At 45.5% G+C, this 21179-nt stretch overlaps 1 protein-coding gene across 2 annotated transcripts in view; it reads left to right on the forward strand.

Annotated features, from left to right (window-relative positions):
- Nucleotides 1–21179, forward strand: part of SETD2 (SET domain containing 2, histone lysine methyltransferase) — a 64952-nt gene that overhangs the window by 18841 nt on the left and 24932 nt on the right. For both annotated transcript variants that reach the window (XM_062603893.1, XM_062603894.1), the window contains exons 3-11: nt 1416–5869; nt 8012–8143; nt 9539–9667; nt 12927–13050; nt 14172–14249; nt 14475–14572; nt 16473–16599; nt 18112–18246; nt 18901–19029. In XM_062603893.1, the coding sequence (XP_062459877.1) occupies nt 1416–5869; nt 8012–8143; nt 9539–9667; nt 12927–13050; nt 14172–14249; nt 14475–14572; nt 16473–16599; nt 18112–18246; nt 18901–19029 (5406 nt within the window). The remainder of the gene's footprint in view (nt 1–1415; nt 5870–8011; nt 8144–9538; nt 9668–12926; nt 13051–14171; nt 14250–14474; nt 14573–16472; nt 16600–18111; nt 18247–18900; nt 19030–21179) is intronic.

Genomic DNA, 21179 nt, shown 5'->3' on the forward strand with positions numbered 1-21179 from the left:
TCTGTACTGGTTTTTACATGGCTACAACTGTTTCCATTGGACTTAATGCTTCTCACACAAGATTTAATTACGCTAATGCAATTTGGATTTAAGGGGATAAAGATTATTTACAAGAACACCCTTTCACCATGGTGCCGTGATACTCGTCTTTAGGGTCTACACTCCTGTGACACAGCTTTTGCACAGACAAACCTTAAGCCTTAAAATAGTTGGAGAAATACTAAGGGTAAACATATGGTGTTTTGTGCTCTGAAAATTGCTAATCTCAGACTTGGATAGGGTAAGAGGTTCCCATGTTAAAGGAGCTTTGTTGCTCTGCACTTGCCCCATTTCCAAAGCCAGGATTCAGTTACAAGTGCTGTCACGGGAGCTTTCCTGATGGAGATCCTGAGCTCTTAATCACAGAATCACAGAATGGTTTGGGTTGGAAGGGACCTTAAAGCTCATCCAGTCCCAACCCCCTGCCATGGGCAGGAACACCTCACACTGGACCAGGTTGCTTAAAGCGCACTCTGCCAGGTCATGGTGAGCTTGTCTTCAGCCAACATCCCCAAGTCCTTCTCCTCAGGGCTGCTCTCAGTCCAGTCTCCCTCAGCCTATATTTGTGTGTAATGTCCTAGAGAAGATGACTTTTGGCTTATTAGCATAAAAAGCAAACAGACTTTCTGTAGCATGGTCCTCACTGCAGTGTTGTGAGCGAGATCCTGAGCAGAAGACTTCTGGTGAGATGCATGAGCAGTGTATTACAGTTGGTTGGCCTTGAGGTAACAGAGTCATCATGCATGACTGGGTCTTGATGGGAGTTCTTGAAGGTTGTTCTATTAATAGTATGCCTCAGCCTGGAAACTTATTAGGAATTACTAATGACTGAGATAATGCTGTCAGTGGGAGGCGGGAAAGGACAGGGCTTAAAATTGTTGCTGTAATTCTTGATAGTCTGATTTATGCTGAAATTAAATGCATCCAGCTGCAGCCTCCTGGAATGTGAAAACAAACACACTTAGATCTTAAAAATACAGGTTATTTTATAGCCCAAGACCATAGACACAGCGTAAATAAAGCAGTACTATCTCCTCATTTAACTTTATATGTTAAACTATTTTTCAAAGAAATAAGAATTATATCAGAAAAGGGCTTCTCATTTGGTTATTAATAAGTCAGTTAAGCCTCAGCCCAGGCCCCAAAGGATTTTTTGCTCCAAACTGGAATTGGCTGGGTAGTTGATTTTGTTCAAGAGAGAGTGAGGCACAGAAGGCATCATGTCTGTGCTGTCCCAGACTTCAGCTCAGGGTATCAGTTTCTGTTTTATTGTCATGAAAAATTCACCAGATAAAAGAAAACTATTTAGTATGCCTGTAGAACTGTTAAAACCCCCCAAACAGTTCTTCTAACTTCATCTTCTTTATCTTTTGTAGGGCAAGCCTGAAACCGTGCAGAAAGCTGGCTTTATCAAAGGCCCCGTGTTTAAAGGCGTTGCTTCCAGTCGTTTTTTGCCCAAAGGCACCAAAACAAAGGTTAATCTTGAGGAGCAGGGAAGACAAAAGGTGTCTTTCAGCTTTAGTTTAACCAAGAAAACCTTACCGAATAGATTTCTGACTGGTCTCGGAAACGAGAAACAAAATGAAACTCAGAACTCCCCAGCAGTACCCCTTCAGACTGACTTTAACCCCAAAACTAAAATGGACCTGGGGGATGCCGCTGGTTCAGCTGAGGAGTCATCACCTCCAAAACCGAAGGTAGAATTAGGGAAGATCCATTTTAAAAAACACTTAATTAATGTCACAGCAAAACCTCCACCAGCTACAGTGACAGCGCTACCGCCGCCGCCAGCAGCTGTGGCACCAGTAACAGAACTGGTGGCATTGGCAGCGGACTTTCCCTCAACAGCACCGCCTCCCCCACCTCCTCCTCCTCCTCCTCCTCCTCCACCACCAGCAGTGTTTCCAGCAGCATCGATGCCTGTTCCTGCAGCAGCAGTCTTGCCACAACTGCCAGTAACGCTGATGTCAACGCTGTTGCTGACACCGCCCGTGGAAGCTGAAGTTCCTGCTTTGAGGGAGCTGTGCCATGTGGTGCCTAAGGAAGGTCTGGAGCTGGATATCAAGCAGGATGTGGTATCGCATGGTTCGGAAGAACGTGTAGTTCAAAACATGCCTGAGCAGACGGAAATAACTCCACAGAAGGAAGATTCCCATATTGGGAAAGAGGATGAGGTTTCCGATGGCTCAAAGGGTGCTGCCCTCTGCTCCCGGAGGCAGGGGTCGAAGAGGAAGTTCTCCCAGTCTGATGGAACTGTGCAGGGCTCTGAGTCCGATGAAGATTCAGTGAGGACCTCCTCCAGCCAACGGTCACATGAGCTGAAGATATCCAGTACAGAGAAGGAGAGAGATCCCAGGCGAAGCTCCACATCCCTCAGAAGTGATGATGTGGGGAAGTCCTCCTCGCGCTCCAGGTCGGACAGGGATGAGAAGTACTCCAGCTATTCAAAATCAGACAGAGATTCACGGTATGTGTCCTCCCGCTCTCGATCAGACAGAGAGAGAAGGCAAAGCCGATCTCATTCCCGTTCCCGATCTGATCGAGGCTCCCGAACCAGCTCTTCCTACTCAAGGTCGGAGCGCTCACATTACTATGAATCAGACCGCAGATACTATCGGAGCTCCCCATACAGGGAAAGGTCGAGATATTCCCGTTCATATGCAGACAGCAGGGCACGAGAGAGTTCGGACTCAGAGGATGAATACAGGAGGACACATTCCAGATCGAGCGACTCAAGGCGTACATCATCCTACTCCTCCTCCTCCTACAGAGACTCGAGGTCTTCTTACTCTAAGTCGGACAGGGATAGCAAAGTAGAGTCATCTTATGCTGACATGGAGAGGAGAGGAAGGTCTTCTTTGAAAACAGATAGAGATTCAAAAAGGACTTCAGAAAGTGAAGTAACCAAAAGGTGCTCTCCCCTTGATGAGCTAGGCTATCGAAAGGGGACATCCCATTCTAAGCCTGACAGTAATGTGAATTCCTCCCGTTATAAGTCCACCCCTTCAAAGACCCCTGCACCAAAGCCTGATAAGTTTAAGAGTTCTTTCTGTTGTACAGAATCAATCGAAGAAATAAAACAGCAGTCTAATTCTCTAGATTTAGAGACTTCTTGTCTAAAAAGCAATGAGATCAGGGTGTCCATTGCGAAAAAAAATGAAAGGGAAAAGACACTTTCTCCATTAAACCAGTTAAATGATTCGCCTGCTTGTAAAAAGGCAGACGAATTGAAAGCGGGTTTTGCTAACTCAAAGTCTGAGGAACTTACAGGAAATGAATGCCATGGCAGTGTTCAGGAGCAAGAAACTCTATTGCAGATAAAACACGATCAGTTAAGAGCATGTTTCCCCACAGAGCTGAGTGTAAATGGGTCCCCGGAGGATAAGGCTGAAGGTTTGGCAACTTCCACTGCCTCCAAAACAGAGGATGTTGTCCCATCTTCTGATGATAGCCTGTGTCGGTCAGAAGTATTGTCTGTTGTGAAGGCAAGTCCATCGTATCCTTTGCCATCTAATGGGTTTGAGAACACATACGCATCTCAAGAGCAAGAGCTGGATAATTCTCAGGTCCAGTCCAGTGAGTGCAACAGTCTGTTTAGGGAAGCAGAGGCTCCAGTCCCGCAGCAGCAAGTGGAAGTCACCCCTTTGCCCGTTGTGAATGTAGATCATCCTGAAACTGTGCTTAAGAAGCTGGATGATCAGGCGACTCCATGCGATAAAACCAAAGAACCATTATTTTGCTACATTTCAGACGATGCTGCCCCTGCTTTGTATCATTCGGAAGTTGAAATTGAAGCAGAACCAGCAGATTTAAAAGTTACATCTGAGTCTTTTCTGGACGTGCAGGTAGAGCCACAGACTGTTACGTGCGACTATGAGAGCACGGAGGATCACCTCTCAAAGTCTGCCTGTGATGAAGAGCATAGTCATCCTTCCCATAAAATTAGCCTGGCAGTGGAGAGCTCAAGCAGAGATTTCTCCCAGGATGGCTGTTCCCTGAGGCTCGGGTCAGATCATCCTATCCCAGAGGAAAGCGTCTCTTCCAAATGGGATGTGCCACCGCCGGATGGACATCAGCAGATGCTCCAGCATTCGGAAACCGAAGATGTGCTTGAGTTGGAGACTCAGCATGTTGATCTTGGTTTGGCAAAAGGCAAGCCATCATTCAAAGATGAGCATTCGTACTATTCAGAAGTGCCGCTGGAGCACCGCAGCAGAGAGGTCGTGGAAGAAAGTGCTGTTTCCACTGAGGGTGTTGGGTTCGATGATTTAAGAGTTCGGTGTCCTGTTGTATTGGGTGAGAAGGATGAGGGAAATGAGCCTTTAGTGGCTTCGGCTTTTCCAGATGCCTTTTTTCCCTCCTGTGATGTTGTTGTCACCGCAGAAGAAACAGAGACAGTAAATCAAGCCCCAACATGTGACAGTAGTGGCAACGCCACTGAATTTGTTCCTGATGGTCATGATGATTACTCTGACACAGGGGATAGTGACACTGAGGGGGGCAGTGAAGACAGTGACACGGAGGACTCAGATTCTGATGATGGAACACCACGGAAACGGCTGCAGTCTGTTGTGGTTGTACCAAAGAATTCAACCGTTGCTATGGAGGAGAGCAGCCCTGGCTCCTCCCGGAGCAGCCAGGGCAACCGGCGCTATTCTGACCACTGGGACGATGAGCGACCAGAGCCGAGTAGACCCTACTATGAAGAGAGGTTAGAGACTATGGTGAGTAAAGGTGGTCCACAAGTAGAGAGCCGATATTCTCCTAGAGGGATGGAGAAGAGTCCAGCAACTTCTACCGAGCTCAGCAGGAAGGAGATGGAGGAGCTGCGGATGGATCCGTGCCAGTCTCAGAGTGATGGCGTTGACAGTACAAGTCAGGCAGACCTAACGACAGATTCCCACAGCAAACCCAACCCAGATGAGAGAATAATGTTGAAGGAGCTGATGTCCATCGGTAGGCCAATTGGCCAGCAGGATGAGCAGCCATTTTGCCTGTCAGAGAGTTTTGAGAGCACTGATAAGCACCAGATGAGCTCTTCCAAGCCAGACAGTAGGCAAGGGAGGTGTGGGCTTAACCAGACTGGTGTTGGAGACTTCACCAGGCTGGATGGTTTTCAAACAACAGAGGAGCTGGGTGGCTTGGGCTGGGACTTTTCCCAGCCAGAGAAGCCCAGTAGCACCTACCAGCAGCCAGATAGCAGCTTTGGGGGCTACTCGGGCTACATTTACCAGCCGGGTTCGGGGGCATATGGTGGCTCTCAGAGTTACTGGCAAGGCAATGGTTACTGGGATGTGAGGTCTGCTAGCAGACCTTCTGCAGCTAATTGTGAACGAATTCAAGGGCAAGTACCTGATTCTCTAACGGAGGATCATGAGGAGTACGAAGAAGATGACCATTGGGATGATGACTGCAAGCCTCGTTTTCCCAGTCCCTCAAGTAAAAGCCAGATGCCTGGACAGCAAGAAGAAGGCTCTGTGCAGGGGCATGAGATCAGCAGCAATTCGACCAAGGAGCCGGTACCTGTTGGGGAGAAGAAGGAGGAGGTGAAGGTTTTGGAAAAAAATGATGTGAAAGAACGAGGTCCGCCAAAAAAAAGGCGCCCAGAGTTGGAGAGTGACTCCGAGAGTGACGTGGACTCAAGGGAGAAGAAGAAGGCAAAACTGGAGGAGGAGCAAGTGGAGTTGGCACCACAGGACGCCTCCATGGTTGGTCGGTTGTGTATCATGGATGACTTCAGAGACCCCCAACGTTGGAAGGAGTTTGCCAAGCAAGGAAAGATGCCCTGTTACTTTGACCTTATTGAGGAGAATGTGTATTTGACGGAAAGGTAACTTGAGGGTTTTTTTACCCTTTTTTTGTCTTGCTTGTAGCAATTTCAGTTTCTAACATACATTTGGTTCTGTGAGAGTTTGGTGGGCTTTTTATGGGTAATATTTGGAGGGAGAGGGAGGCATGTTGTGTTCCCTGCATGAGCCAAAGCTGCTCATAGAGCAGATGACACTGGGCAAGCATTTAATCCACCTTGGGTCTCTTCTCCTAAACAGAAACCCCCAGTTGGGCCCAGGCAGGTCCTGGTGATGCAAAGAGGCAAAAGATGGAAGGATGTGGGGGAAGGATGATTTATTTATACCCTCTTCTCAGTTGTCTTGCAGCATGCCCTTTCTCTAGTGTTGATTTGAGTATCAGGCAGGACTTGCACACGTGGGATTACTGGCATCTGCACCAAGTAAACATGTTATTTTTGTGCCCATGGTAGTTTGTAAGAGTGATAAAATTATTTTCCAAGCTTTTTGCTTTATTGCCCACTGTTCAGCACCAACTTGGTGCAGCTGTGTTGGAGCCCAGAGGAGTGTATAGCAGCATCACATCTGGGCTTGCCAGATCTTGTCTGTTTAGTGTCTCCAGATGCCAGCTCTGAAGACACAGGGAAATCTGGGTGTGGGAAAGGTTTTGGACAAACTAAGCGTATTTCCAAAGGCCTTGGTTATTTGCATGTAATTATTTGTCATCTCAGATGAGTGATTTTAGATCTAAGAGACTGTCATTTGAAATATCAGAGGATAGCTGTTAGCTGCAGATTATCCTTTTCCCTTTTGCATGGGAACATTGAATGGGATATGATCCCTGGAAAATAAAATTATCTATTTCCTAGCTTTAGGGGTGATTAGTAGGTGTATTGCTTTAGGACTTAACTACCTTCATCCTTGCCAAAACCATGCTTCCATTGGCTTTAACGTGTATGTAGGAGCTCCTTATGAGCATGTAACCAATTCTTACTCCTGGCACAGACTACAACAAGGCCTGCTGATGATTTATGCCTATTTAATTTGCCATTTCAGTTAACCTCATAGTCCTTTTTCATCTCATGATTCCTCAGGGGTGGTTGAGTAACGGTGTTTCCCGCTGGACCATCAGACACCAAGCGCTCGCCAGCAGCGAGGGCACCCTCACGCAGCACGAGCACAAGGCGACACTTGAATTTATACCCCTCTTGGGCTTCATGTGTTGTGGTCTTAACACTCAAGGTTTTGCCACGTATTTTGTTCCTTAAAATAAGTGCTTTTTAAAATACGTTTTTGATTCAGAGACTGAATATGGACCACCTCTATGCTGATAAAACCTGCTCTTTATTTCAGTCCACGTTTTTTTCCTTATGATTTTTTTGTCTTGTTGGGATCCACACTCTGAACCATTTCCCTATCATCACATGGCAACTAAAATGTCAATAAGTAGGTGCCTTTGATGCCCTGCCTTTTCCGTAACTACAGTTTTCTTTCCTTTTTCATCATCTTGACATTAAAGCAGAGCTAACCTCTACAGTCTGCTTTATTAGAATGATGCTGCTGTAAAATGTGATGTGAGCTCAGTTTATGTGTTAATATTTTAGAATATAGTTTTTCTCCTGACCTTTGCGTCAGTGAAACCAAGTGGACTATCACGGAATAGCTGAGATTGGAAGGGATCTCTGGAGATTGTCTGTGTAGTATTATATATCATTACAGAATATAGCATTTCCTGGGAGGCTCATCAAAGTTTACCCTTTTAGTTTAAATCTTAGAACTTGCGTTATGTGGTGAGAAATCCTCTCACCACATAAAAAAGTCTAGAAAAATCAGGTCTGAATTTTCTGGAAATTGGCTTCTTGTGTGACAAAATGAAGGGGTTTTAGTTCTTCCTTTGGGTGTAGGTGCACGTGCAGATCCACATTGAAAATAGATTGGATTGTGGACATTGAGCAGAAGTGAAAAAAGTTAAATCTTTTATGATCAGAGATTCATCACCTCATCACTTCCTGCTCAAAACAAACCAAGTATCCTATCTTCCTGTGGTTCTCCAAAGGTAATCAATCCGTACGTGCAGTTTCTAGAGAATAAATTGTTTGCCTCTTACAGCAACTGATAAAGATTGAGGAGTGATTTTTCTACCCAGATGCTGTCTAACCTGTATTTCAATGACTTGTCTTCCATAGGAAGAAGAACAAATCTCACCGGGATATTAAACGAATGCTGTGTGAATGCCCTCCACTTTCCAAAGAAGAGCGAGCTCAGGGGGAGGTTGCTTGTGGAGAAGACTGTCTCAATCGCCTGCTCATGATAGAGTGGTAAACAGCATTTCAGGAGTTGTCAGAGTTGGGCAGTGTTGTCTGTGAGATGACTTGGGAGTCCCTGAAATCACAGAGGATTCCCTGGGCAGTGGCAGTGCACTGGCTGTGTGCTCTCATTTTCACTGGCTGGTGTGGAGTCATCTTCAGAGCCTACACACCAATATTTAAATCTGATTTCAGATGATCTGCAGGAGACTAGGCCATAGCAACCTCCTGTTTAACACTGCTACAAATGCTGTGAGTCTTCTGTTCCTCAGCGTTAGCTCTAGTCCTCTAAGCATGGTTGGAGGGAGTCAGGAATGCAAATGAAGCTCTCTACCTGAGATGTAGGGCCCCCAGCAGAAGGACGTGGAGCTGCAGGAGTGAGACCAGAGGAGGCCACAAAGATGCTCTGAGGGTTGGAGAACCTCTCCTATGGAGATAGGCTGAGAGAGCTGGGCTTGTTCAGCCTGGAGAAGAGAAGGCTCCAGGGGGCACCTTAGAGCAGCTTCCAGTGCATGAAAGGGAATGCAAGAAACCTGGAGAGGGGCTTTTGACAGAGGCAGGTAGGGACAGGACAAGGGGGAATGGCTTTAAACTGACAGAAGGGAGATTGAGATGAGATGTGAGGAAGAAGTTCTTCCCTGTGAGGGTGGTGAGTCCCTGGCACAGGTTGCCCAGGGAAGCTGTGGCTGCCACATTGCTGGCAGTGTTCAAGGCCAGGTTGGACACAGGGGCTTGGAGCAACCTGGTCTGGTGGAAGGTGTGCCTGCCCGTAGCAGGGGGTTGGAACTGGATGGGCTTTAAGGTTTCTCCTAATCCAAACCATTTCAGAATACAGTGATTCATTATTTCCTCTTTTTTTTTCTCCTTTTCCATCTCTCCTCTCCCCAGAGCCTCAACAGGTTACAGATGGTGTTTCCTTTTGTCTTCTGGGAGAGGCTAGGAGGAGAAAGAGCTGTTGCTCTGTGAGAGGGAGGCGGGGAAAGGGTGCTTAGTGGCATTCACCTACCTGGCAGAAAGATTGTCACAGCTGGGATGGAAAGAGAGAAATTATCTGGCATTATCTGTTTGTTTTCTATTTCCTTGCCCAGGCAGTAGACATAGGAGAAGGGGATATCCTGGGGAAAGAACCCATAAAACATGGAGAGGAGGCCAGTTCATCCCATTTTGGTTATAAGACATAGAAGTACAGCCACATTAGCATTCCAACTGTTTTTGTCCTCCTTCCAGAAATAAATTGTGTGCATTTGCATGTTGATAATCAGATGGTTATGCTTTTTATAGCGAAACCCATTTGAAAATTTTACACTGAATTTATTGTGGTTACTTGGTATCTATTTCCCATGTGAGCCGTTCCAGTTATCGTTGTTGTGCTGCTAGGAATTGATTTGTTCCATTTCTTTCTCTTAGTTCTTCCAGGTGCCCAAACGGTGACTACTGCTCCAACAGGCGCTTCCAGAAGAAACAGCATGCAGACGTTGAAGTGATCCTCACTGAGAAGAAAGGCTGGGGGCTGAGAGCTGCCAAAGATCTGCCATCGTAAGCATTTGCTCTTTGAATGGCATCCTCCTGCTATTTTACTCCCTTGTGAAGGGAAAATAAGTTCCTTGCATTTTCTTGGTTTCATTGACATTAGTAGCTTTACTGAGGTTCTTCTAGCTTTATATACTGTCCTTGTGCTCTGTCCCTCTTGGTTATTGGGACCTGCACGTCCACTAATTGCGTGTTAGATCTCCCACACCCGTTTTGCTCTTCTCATTAGGGTTTCTGACAGTCTTGCTGTGGCTTCATAGAATCACAGAATGATTTGTGTCTCTTCTGCTCTTCCCACCTCTGCAAGAATTACCCTCTTGTCAAATCCTCCTTCTTCTCCCCTTCAGATTACAGGAAGACCCTATGGGGATCTTTCCTCCCTCATTAGCCTGTTGTTACTTAATGGCTGTACTTGGAAGTGCATCAGCCATGTTTACGGATCCGAGTCTGTGTTTGACTCATCTCTCTTTCACTCAAGCAAGACAATATTTACCTGGATCAGTTCATTTACTGACACTATAAGGCACAAGGAAGCTGGTGGGACTTGAACGCAAGGGCTGTGTGGTGCTTCACCCCATTGGTCCCCTCCTAGGTCAGCAGCAGGATGGACATTGATATTTTTTGTGTTATGGTCCTGTTTGGGAGCTTGCACTCAAAAAGTGAGTGTGGCTGGGAAGAAGAGTAGTGTTAGGTACATTTTACTCTACAGGTGTGTGTGCAAGGAGCAGCTCTGAGATGGGAATGCCTTCTCACCGGGCAGAGTAACTCAAGGAGTTGTCTTGTGTGTTGCCAACCTGGTGTTTTCTTATATGCCCAGTAGTAAAAAGAGCTTTAGGTGAGGCCGTGAGAGAAGTGAGAAAAGCAGAGGCATTCATAGAGCTGTTGGAGCCTGAAGCACAAGGTGCAGCGGGAGGAGCAGCATGAGCAGGAGACAAAGATGGGGTTTGCTGGGAGAAGGGAGCAGGGTGAGAGATGTCCGAAGGTAAAAGCGACTGCAGTGAACTGCCATGCTCCTACAGCTAGGAGGTCGCAGGTGGCTTTTTCTACCTCAGGTTCTGACCTCACCACTTGAGTGTGCAGGTTGTGTGGGTGTGGATGTCCTCCCAGATCCATGCCAGGTGAGCAGAAGTTGGTTGTGCTGTTCCACAGATGAGTGACATACTTTGTAGATGAACCCACTGGAGTGTCCTGCCATGAGGGAGGAGGTGATGTGCACCAGAGTTGCACCAGGCTCTCATTTCCATCTCAAAAGGTTGTGGGATGGCCATGGTGAGTCTGTTCATCTTCAAGGGCACCAGGGACTGAGCTTAGAGACCAAGACAATCTGCCTAGAACTTAATTGTGCAAAGATTTTCTGTAGCTCTGTATGTTTATAGTAAGTTTCCGTGGAAACTCTGAATTAATTTTTTCTTGGCTTCTGTTGAAGACAGAGAGTTCTAAGGAATCCATCAGTGCTTGTGACACTTGAGAAAGCTCTAGGTCTTACAGCAGAGTTTTTTTACTGCCTTATCGACTATATGAGAGTAATTCACAGGAAGATACGTGGAAGAGTTTTGATTGCTTTGGAGACGTATGCCAACTTATCTAAAATGCAGTGAAAACAATTCTGCATTCTCAACCTGATATGTTTAAACCAAGAGTGCCTTCATACTATGTTTATGTAGAAGATGACAGTGTTGAGCGACTGTCAAAATGAGTGAGCGCTCCCCATCACTGTCCTGTTGCACAGCACAGCAACTGTGTCTAAGAAGAGGGTGAGATTCATAGCGTTTTCTGGCTCTTCCTTTTCCAGATTTGCCACATAATCTGGGGAGTCCCTGGTGCTGCTGGATGTAACCTTTGCAAGAGGAGGGTCCCATTGTTTATAAAGTAGTGCATGCACAGAGAAGTATTAGTGATGGGAACTGTTGCCCTGTGTGGAAATGCCAGATCCAGTTTTATTTAAAGGTTTAGGAATTTTTTTTGAAGACAAGGTTGTACTAAAAATGCAGCTGATAGTGAGCATTTTACCATAGCAAGCACTGTATCTGCTAGGTGGGGTAGGATCAGGAACATTGAGAAAGATGGGAAGGAGGTAATTGTGTGAAGACCATCTTGGGTAAGGGGGTAAATATGTCATAGAATCCTAGAATGGTTTGGGCTGGAAGGCACCTTAAAGACCATCCAGTTCCAGCCCGCCTGCTATAGGCAGGCACACCTTCCACCAGACGAGGTTGCTCCAAGCCCCATCCAGACTGGCCTTGAGCACTGCCAGGGATGGGGCAGCCACAGCTTCTCTGGGCAACCTGTGCCAGGGCCTCACCACCCTCACAGGGAAGAACTTCTTCCTCATGTCTCATTTAAATCTCCCTTCTGTCAGCTTGAAGCCATTCCCCTTTGGTCTGTAACTACGTGCCCTTGTAAAAATGTGGTCCTTCAGCACCATTTGGTGGGCACAGAGATGGGCGAAGGTGGGTATCATTTATTCACATGGGCTGGAAGGCCAGCACAGTGCTGCTGGAGGGATTAATGATGGGAAGGAAATGGGGTGAGCTCAAAACACCTAAGGCCTAGTCTAGGTGGAGCTGGGCAGGAGTTTTTTCTTTCCTGGTGCTCTCCCAGATAAGCACAAGGAAGAAATTAAAGGGGTCAGGGTGATATTTAGCAAGGGAAGACTTAGGACAGATAGCAAGGGAAGACTCAGGACAGGTAGCAAGGAAGATATATCACAGTGTGCCTTCCATAGACCAGAGGGTTTAGAGCCCGACTATGCTGCAGAATGCAACCTGTTAGGTTTGTGTCTGAGCATAGAGGTAACTCCTTGTTCTCTTCCATCTCTGCTTTTAAATTCACTTTTCCTGTGGCTATAAAGGATAATTTATTGACCCCTCATTTCACCCTCCAGACCAGGAAGGTGCAGACAGGTTTTCCATTTCAGTTGATGACAACCACCTGCCTGCACCTTCTCTTAATACTCTTTGTCCTCTTGACAGGGCCCACAAGGTCTTACTCTTTTATTAAATGAACCCCGCTTGAGAGGTGGCTTTATTCTTGTGTCTGGGCTTTTCACTGTGATATACCTGCCTCTGTGATAGCATAGAAAATAAATTAATCAGAATTGCCTGAGATTAAGGTATACAACAATCGTAGCTTCACCACCTGGATGACCAGACTGCAAGTTGTGTTCAGAGAGCCCATCTCCACAGTGGCTGTTTTCTTTTCCTTTGTGTTTCTTGCTTGTGGCAAAGCAGAGTGATGTTTGTTTTTTTTCCCTTGGGCTTTGCAGCAACACTTTTGTCTTGGAGTACTGTGGAGAAGTGCTGGATCACAAGGAGTTCAAGGCTCGTGTGAAGGAATATGCCCGGAACAAGAACATTCACTATTATTTCATGGCCCTGAAAAATGATGAGGTGAGTGGTGAGCCAAAGAAAACATTGGCTGGCTTTGTGTTGTCATGCCTTACATTCTTAAATCATTTTTTTAACCCTTTGCTCAGTTTCAACCTAGTTTAATGGAAATCTGGCAGTCTAACTGCCTCCCGGTCCTTGGAGAGAAGAAATTGTCCTCCCAAGGGAAGGAATGGGGTATGGCCCATCACTTTCACATGAGCAAACCTCTGTGGGAGAGAAACTGTATCTGTGTCCCATGACAGGAAGATGCTTCAAGCCAAATTCAGCCTTCTTGAATGACCAGCAAAACAAGTCTAGAAAACACACCAAGAAGCCCTGTTACCTTTCTTCCCTTGCTCACAGAGCTAGGTTAAGCTGGGACGATTTTAGCTGGAGTCCCTATGTGCAGGATTAGTGACATTGAAATATTTATATACCAGATGTGCTTAATTATTTATCTCTGCTTCAGTCCTATGGGATTGCAGAGCTGTGACGCAGAGAGCGCAGCCTTGCTTACCTTGGGCAATGGGCCCTCCCTTGCTGAGAACAAAGCTTATAAATAGAAATTTAATATCATATTCTGCTTGTCTCTTCTGTCAAGACTTTCTGGGTCTGGGTAGCTTTACAGTAAATGAGCTAAAAATACTTCTTTTTCCCCCAAAGTAGGCATTTTTTGTAGCTGCCATGGGATTGCTGTGTGATCACAAGGGGGCACAGAGGAGTGTTTCCAGTTATGAAAAAGAGGATGCAGTGATGCAGGAGACAACTTTCTTATTTGAGTCTGATGTGCATGGCAAAGGTGTTTGGCTTTCTTAGCCCTCATGGTCGCTGTACTGCATATCAGAGGGTCAGAAACAGATTAAAAATTGGGATACCAACGCAACTGAAGAACTCTGCATTAACGTGCTACTAAGAACCGTGTGCCAGCTGCTTAGAGCTCTTCTTTTTGGGGGGCACTTAGTATCACTATAAAACCCATTCTCCAAACCATATAAAGTCAATAGCTGGAGCAGGAGAGGGTGGTAATTTCTACGTGGGTTGTCTTCAACTGCGTGATGTTCATAGCTATACTGCTTCGTGTTTCTGGCGGTGCAGAGAGAGGGAGCCTGTTTCACTGTATTTGTTGCTTCTTTTCTTTTCAGATAATCGATGCTACCCAGAAAGGAAACTGCTCTCGTTTTATGAACCACAGCTGTGAACCAAACTGCGAGACACAAAAGGTAAACCGTGGGATCAAAGCTGCTGGCTTCTCACTTCCGCTGCCTTGCGACTTAGCAAGCTCAGAGTGAAAAGCATTTCTCCTTTATCTCTCTTTGTTGCTTTTTTGCTCTTTACATTTATCAGTGATGCTGTTTGAAGGTTTAATCTTGTTCATTCAAAGCAAAACCAGAGTCAACCCTGGCTTTTGTAATAACTGCTGTCATCTTGTTTTTCCCTTGCTTCAGTGGACTGTGAACGGGCAGCTCAGAGTTGGATTTTTCACCACCAAACTAGTCCCATCGGGCTCAGAGCTAACGTTTGATTACCAGTTCCAGAGATACGGGTACGTTTCATCTCTCACTGCTTAAGCTGCTGGAAGTGGGTTTTGTGAGCATTGGTGCAGTCTTGCTCCAAAACAAATCATTACAAAGCCTCGTCTAACAGAGCAGCTGGAAATGAACTGGAATTCAACTGTATAAAAAGCTACCTGAATAATTTTCTTCCATTTCTAACACAGGAGACTGGGAGAGGAATTTCCTGTTGATTTGTCTTTTCCAATTCACTTTATTGCTTTTTTGTTCCACTTCCTACCATCTCTCCCCAGTGGAAATTTCCCAGATAATTATCTTGACTGTTGCTTTCCCTTGTCTAATTATTTATTACCCAAGCTCCAGACTTTGCAGTGATCTTAAATAATGCCTCTTCTTCCCCGCCCACCCCTGTTTTATGACTTTGCAAATACTTGCAGAGCTGTAAAACCCCAATAGATAGGACATCCTCTCTTCCTGACTGACTCCAGAGGTGCAGGTGTGCAAGCTCCAGTGTGGGCTTTGGCTCCCTTCTCTAAACCTGAGCTGAGTATCTCCATATTACTGCTTGTCCAGGTGTATGGTGAAGTATTTCACTCTCTTTAGTGAGCACAAAACAGCATCTGATCAGCTTGAAGCAACCTGTAACTATGAGATTAATTGTAAATCCATTTTATAATCTCTAGGCTTCTACTGAATATAGTTGTTTAAGAAGCGTCTCTTCCTTTTCCTTCTGGATCCTGTCTCCTGCAACACTGTGGCCCTTTCTGTAAGGAGGAGAATCAGAAACTAATTTTTAGTTGTATTTTTAAATTACTTGTGCTAAAGCGTCAAATGCTGTCATGGACTTTTCCTAGTGCAAACTTTCAGGAAGGAAGGCAAACTTAGTCTTTCTGGTTGCTCTTGCAGCAAGGCCTCTTTAATTTTCAGGCACATTGGAATATCAAAGAATCATTGAATGTTTTGGGTTGGAAGAGACCTTAAAGCTTCTCCAGTTTCATCCGCCCTGGCCATGGGCATGGACACCTTGCACTAGACCAGGTTGCTCAAAGACAGGTTTAGTATTGTGGCCCTGTTAGGGTCTCTCTGATGGAGAATCATTTTGCTATATTGGCCCACTCTGATACCGTGTGTATTTGAGTTCAGTGAGCTTAGTCTTGTCTCAATGGAATTTTCCAGCGCTGATCTTCTGGGTGTCCTTCCTGAGGTCAGGTTCTGCTTTGTAGAAGGTCCTGCAGTTTTCTTCCCTGGTTCTTACTGCTGCAAAGCCATGTTCCTCCAGTGGATTATGCACATAAACCCCCGCCCCATAACCCACAACCCCCCTTACCAAAAAAACCTCCAAAACAACCATTCTCCCAAGCAACTGTGGTATGTAGTTTAAAATTTATGGTGTGTCAAGTAGAAAATACAGAGGCTTTGTAGAAATACTGCCTGAAGGTAATATAATTTATGTCTTCTGCTCTCATGGCTGTATATGGGGAGCGTATCTATTGCCTGAATCTCACTACTGAATCTTAACTACTTCTGAGAATCTTTATTCTGTGTTGAGTATAATTTGCAAGCCCTTTTCCTAATGGATGTATAATCCTGATTACATATTCTTAGGAAAAATAATGTATTGATTTCAGTGTGTGGTAAGAAGTTGGCAGACCCAAGAGCCCCAACTTTTTGTTTCTGATTCATGGTTCTTGACCTATAAAGAGCCTAGAAGTAAAGCAGACTTTGGTTTCCAGCTGAGACAATCCGGGGTCACCATAGCTATGTAAGAAATAAAGACTTAGTTTGAGTTTTCTGTGGCCTCAAAAGCCTTGCCATGCAGGGAAGTTGCTGTCACTTTCTTCTGAGGATGCACTGAAGAGTAAGGGAAAATAACTTGCTGTGGATGGGGTTGATGTGTTATTAAACTGCTCTGTTGCTTATGCCCACCTATAGCAAAGAAGCTCAGAAATGTTTCTGTGGCTCAGCCAACTGCCGGGGTTACCTGGGAGGAGAGAACAGGGTCAGCATCCGAGCTGCTGGAGGGAAGATGAAAAAGGAGCGCTCCCGCAAGAAGGACTCGGTGAGTCTGAGTCTCCCTCCTATGCATGTTCTTATTCATGTCTAAGAGCAGCAGCTACAAAGGGCTGACTCCGGGCTTCATTTTCTGTATGAGAGTCTTCAGCTCACCTCTGCAGTCATCTTCTGTGATTGGTGACTCATGATGGTGTTAAGGCTCTGTCTTTTCCATAGATGTGTTTGTATCACTGTATCACAGGTGCCCTCAGTACTTGTGTTTTCTTGGAGCTTTAGTTAAATCTGTTTCTTTCTCTGGGTTACTTAGCAGCAAGTCCCACTAGAGAGGGACTTTCCCGGGTACAGTATCTGGTCATCAGTACTGTGGGCTACTAAAAAGCATACAAAATTCTACCTGGTTTGAAAAATCTGGTTTGTATTGCATGATTTCTGAATGTTGGTGAAAGGCAGGCAATGCCAACTTCACTTTTCAGGATGTTACCTGAAATTTGACAGCTGAGAGGGCGCAGATGTTTGCCATCTCCAGGCTGGGATGTGAAATTTGAACCTCTTAACTGCTGTGGCCTAGGGGCAAGGCAGCTTCCAGGAGAAACTTGTATGAACATGTGTCGCATTTGTGCTGGCTTCAGTTATAGTTGTGTTTGCAGATGGATGTGAATGAAATATGTAACTTAAATCCAGACAGGTTTTCTAGTCTTTTTATAGCTTTTCATGTGTGTAATCCTTCCCAAGTGGTTCTATGAACTAGCTCCCCATACTGAATTGCAGGGATGGATTCACATGGTAGATGTAGGAAACTGTGCAGAGAAGTTTGAGCAATGCAATCTAATGGAGTTTGTCCTTTGTGGGCTCTTTTTGCCTCCTACAAGGTGTAGTAGTTCTGTCCTTGAAGATGCAAAACTGTTCCTACAGATAAGATTTGTTACCTGCTCTTTTGGGAGAAGCTGCCTATAAAAATGCTAGCTTCATTTTTATTTACTGTATTGGAGCGTCAGGAAGCCAAAAAGTTATTTATAAGCCCTTTATGAGGTATCTTAAAATGCTAATTAGTGGCACTGAGGAGTAAGGTAAATTATGAATGATCATATTTCAGTCTGCATGGAGAGGAATGTGCCTCTGGTTGTAAAGAGCATAAATACCCATTAGGTATTTAAAGAAGTAAATCTATTGGCAATTAAGGATAATCTCGTAGTACACATCTGTTTTCCTACATGAAAAGATAAACTTGCCACTGGAAGTATTTTGGTGTGTACCCCTGGAATTTCCTCTATGCAGCATTAGATGTATACATCTAAATCATGCTATTCTTTTGGGAAAATGGATGTTGGAGTCTAGGGATTCCTGCCTTTGGCATATGTGCTAGGCAGGACAAACCACCATAATAGGCCAGATAAAAGAAACCCAACCATGCTGAGTCAAATTAAAGCCAGGCTTCTTTTCCATATGGGCAAATTGCTCGGGAGAGGCTTCTCTTGGCTCTTGAAGATTGTGTCTACCATCACGTAGGGTAGCACAAGCCTGGTATGACCTGAGAGTTGTTTCTCTTTGGCCGTGGTAGGTGGACGGGGAGCTGGAAGCGCTGCTGGAGAATGGAGAGGGTCTCTCTGATAAGAACCAAGTTCTCAGTTTATCTCGGCTGATGGTTCGGATTGAAACGCTGGAGCAGAAGCTCACCTGCCTCAAACTCATCCAGGTGAGGAAGACCCAGCTGAAGCGGGGAGACCCACATCCTCTTTAAGCTATGTCCTTAGAGCTCTTGGTGGATGAAGAGAGGGAAAGTGGGGGAAAGGTGCCAGCAGCCCATGTGTGAGACAAGCAGTTCTGCTTGATAGATCACATGTGATTTCCACCTTTTGTTCATTTTATGTTTGGTGGAACTTGGCCTGGATGGTGATGCAAAATGCCCATTTCTAGAAGTAAATGAATTCTTTGTATGTAAGGGCTTAGAGAGTAAATGAATAGTTTGTCAGCTTAAAATCGTAGTTGTCTCCTCTCCAAGATCACCCTGCGTTTTAACCTCTATCTGACCGCAGATGAGCTGCAGCTGGGTTTCTGTGCCATCCCTTATCATTAAGTTTTACTCCCCAGTCTGAGCTGTCCATTAGGTAATTGTTGTAACAGTTCTGCTGTCTGCGTTACTGCTCCTAACCCAGTAGTTATGGCCACTTAAATGATGTTAGATGTGCGCTGGTCTTGGCTGGTGTGTAGTTCTGGCTTCTGTGATGAGTTTGACAGGTAACATAAGCCCAGTTGAGCAGTTAGCCATGTTAGTCTGGGGAAATCAAAGCGGGTTTTGCCTGTAAGTCTCTGGCCATTCCCATGGACTCTCTTACTGTGGCTCATCCAGAATACGCACTCGCAGTCCTGCCTGAAGTCCTTCCTGGAGTGTCATGGCTTATCTCTCCTCTGGATTTGGATGACGGAGCTGGGCGATGGAAGAGGAAGCAGTGCTAACAACCTGAAGTTGCAGCTGGAGGTCAGTAGTTCCCTTGGGTTTGAAGCTTTCCCTCACAGCTTTAATAATTACTCAGAAGCATGGTGATTTTATTATTTTTTTAAAATGTATGTATTATATGCCAGGTGTTCATGAAAACCAACTTTGGTATCCTCAGAACTACAGCCTTAAAACTTGTGCTTTAAGGGAGATCCTTGACATATATGGAAATAATTTGCTCCTGTGGTTTTTCTTACAGTTCTGAGTTAGCAACATGAGACAAACTTAAATAAAGATCATTGCCATTACTGTTTAATTCTGTACTGAACCACACAGGGAATTTGAGGTATTGACAGTCTGAAGTGGAGCTTGTGTATTTCTGTTTTCTATACACGCTTCGCTGTTGCATGCAAAAATACATCTGGAAGTTCCCTTAATAAAGACACTTCTGCAAGAAGGTTGCTATGCAGTTTGGAGAGGCACACACAGACACACATCACGAGCAAGGCAGCAGAAGCTGTGTGAGCTGTAGAGCTCAGGGTACCTCTTCTCCTGCTGCCTTCTTTGGTTTTCAGAAGCAGTCCTTCCCAACCCAGCTTCCTTAGGCCAGCATGATTTTTCTCTAAGCTGGTACTTTGCATTTCTGAATGAGTTGTCTCCTACTCATGCCTTTCTCCTCTTTAACACTGTGGCTTAATCCTTGAATGATCCTAGAGTGGTTTGGGTTGGAATGGACTTAAAAGATCACCCATTTCCGATGCCTTGACATGGGCAGGGACACCTTCCACTAGACCAGGTTGCTCCAAGCCCTGTCCAAGCTGGCCTTGGACACTGCCAGGGATGGGGCAGCCACAGCTTCTCTGGGCAACCTGTGCCAGGGCCTCACCACCCTCACAGGGAAGAACTTCTTCCTCAGATCTCGTCTCAATCTCCCCTCTGTCAGTTTAAAGCCATTCCCCCTTGTCCTGTCCCTACCTGCCCTTGTCAAAAGCCCCTCTCCAGCTTTCTTGTCAGCCCCTTTAGGCACTGGAAGCTCCTGTAAGGTGTCCCCAGAGCTTTCTCTTCTCCAGGCTGAACAAGCCCAGCTCTCTTCAGCCTGCCTCCATAGCAGAGGTGCTTCAGTCCTCGGAGCCACTTCGGTTCAGGTGATCCCTTAGTAAAATGGGCACTGTTGGTGTCACAAGATGGAGAGTTTCCTATGTGTGCTTTTCTGAGCCTTCAGCTCTTTGAATGGGATGAGGATACCTGAAGATTCTTGGAGCCCAGATCACTATCAGACCTAGTAAGATGGCTTCTGTACTTCTCTCTGTGCTGCTGATGGTTAGAAGGACAGCAGATCTGTTTGCTCTGCAGTATGTCCTAGTGGAATGCCACCAGTTCCACCTCCTAGTCTTTATCTGTCCTTACTAAGACAAAGTTTTGACTGTTAATACCTGGAAAACTTCAGTGCGTGGGGCTTGGGATCTCTGACAGTAAGTTAGAGCTTGTTGACTTACAGAGTTTGAGTAGACCTACCCTTACTTCATCTCCATTGTGCTGTGAAGAGCATGTTGTTGTCGATGGTCCATGCATGTTGTGTGCAAGGTGTGGATTTGGCAGGTGCCTCCAGTTTTCTCTCCCGCTCATGCGATGTGGCTTTTCAGTACTTCTAGCCAAAGCAGAAGTGCTTGACAGCCACTGAGTGAACGTCCCTCTTGCCGCAGTGCATCACTTCCATCTTGCTGTATGGAGAGGCACTGCTCCTGAGTCTGCAGAAAGATATTTTGAGACCAAGTCTACAGGGGCTGACTTAATCTGTTGCAGTAACTGCTTTTAGAAGGGAGCTGTTCCCCTGTGGGACTGCAGTATTTTCTTCTTTGGGGTAGATAGGATCCATCCTACTTCATACATGTTGGAACTGTTGCTCTGAGGGAGTCTCAAGTCTGGATTTTTGTACATACAGTGCCTATCCTCCTTGCTCCCTGACATACAGGTGCCATGGCATTGCAGAGCTGCAAGGTAGCTCATCTCCAACTCATCTTTGACTTCTGGCTTTGGAGAAGTCCATGGTCAGGTTAAGGTTAGACTCTGTTTTCCCCTGGAATAGATTCAAGCACTTTAACTTCATTGTTAAGGCTGCTAGTGGCAGCCTTATATTTTGGCGCAGTTTAATAATCTAGAAGTGCCATCAATATCGGAGATGCTCGTCTTGT

Source organism: Pezoporus occidentalis, unplaced genomic scaffold, assembly GCF_034315485.1.
Source record: "Pezoporus occidentalis ecotype Australia unplaced genomic scaffold, CSIRO_AGI_Poc_V1 ctg82, whole genome shotgun sequence".
NCBI lineage: Eukaryota > Metazoa > Chordata > Aves > Psittaciformes > Psittacidae > Pezoporus > Pezoporus occidentalis.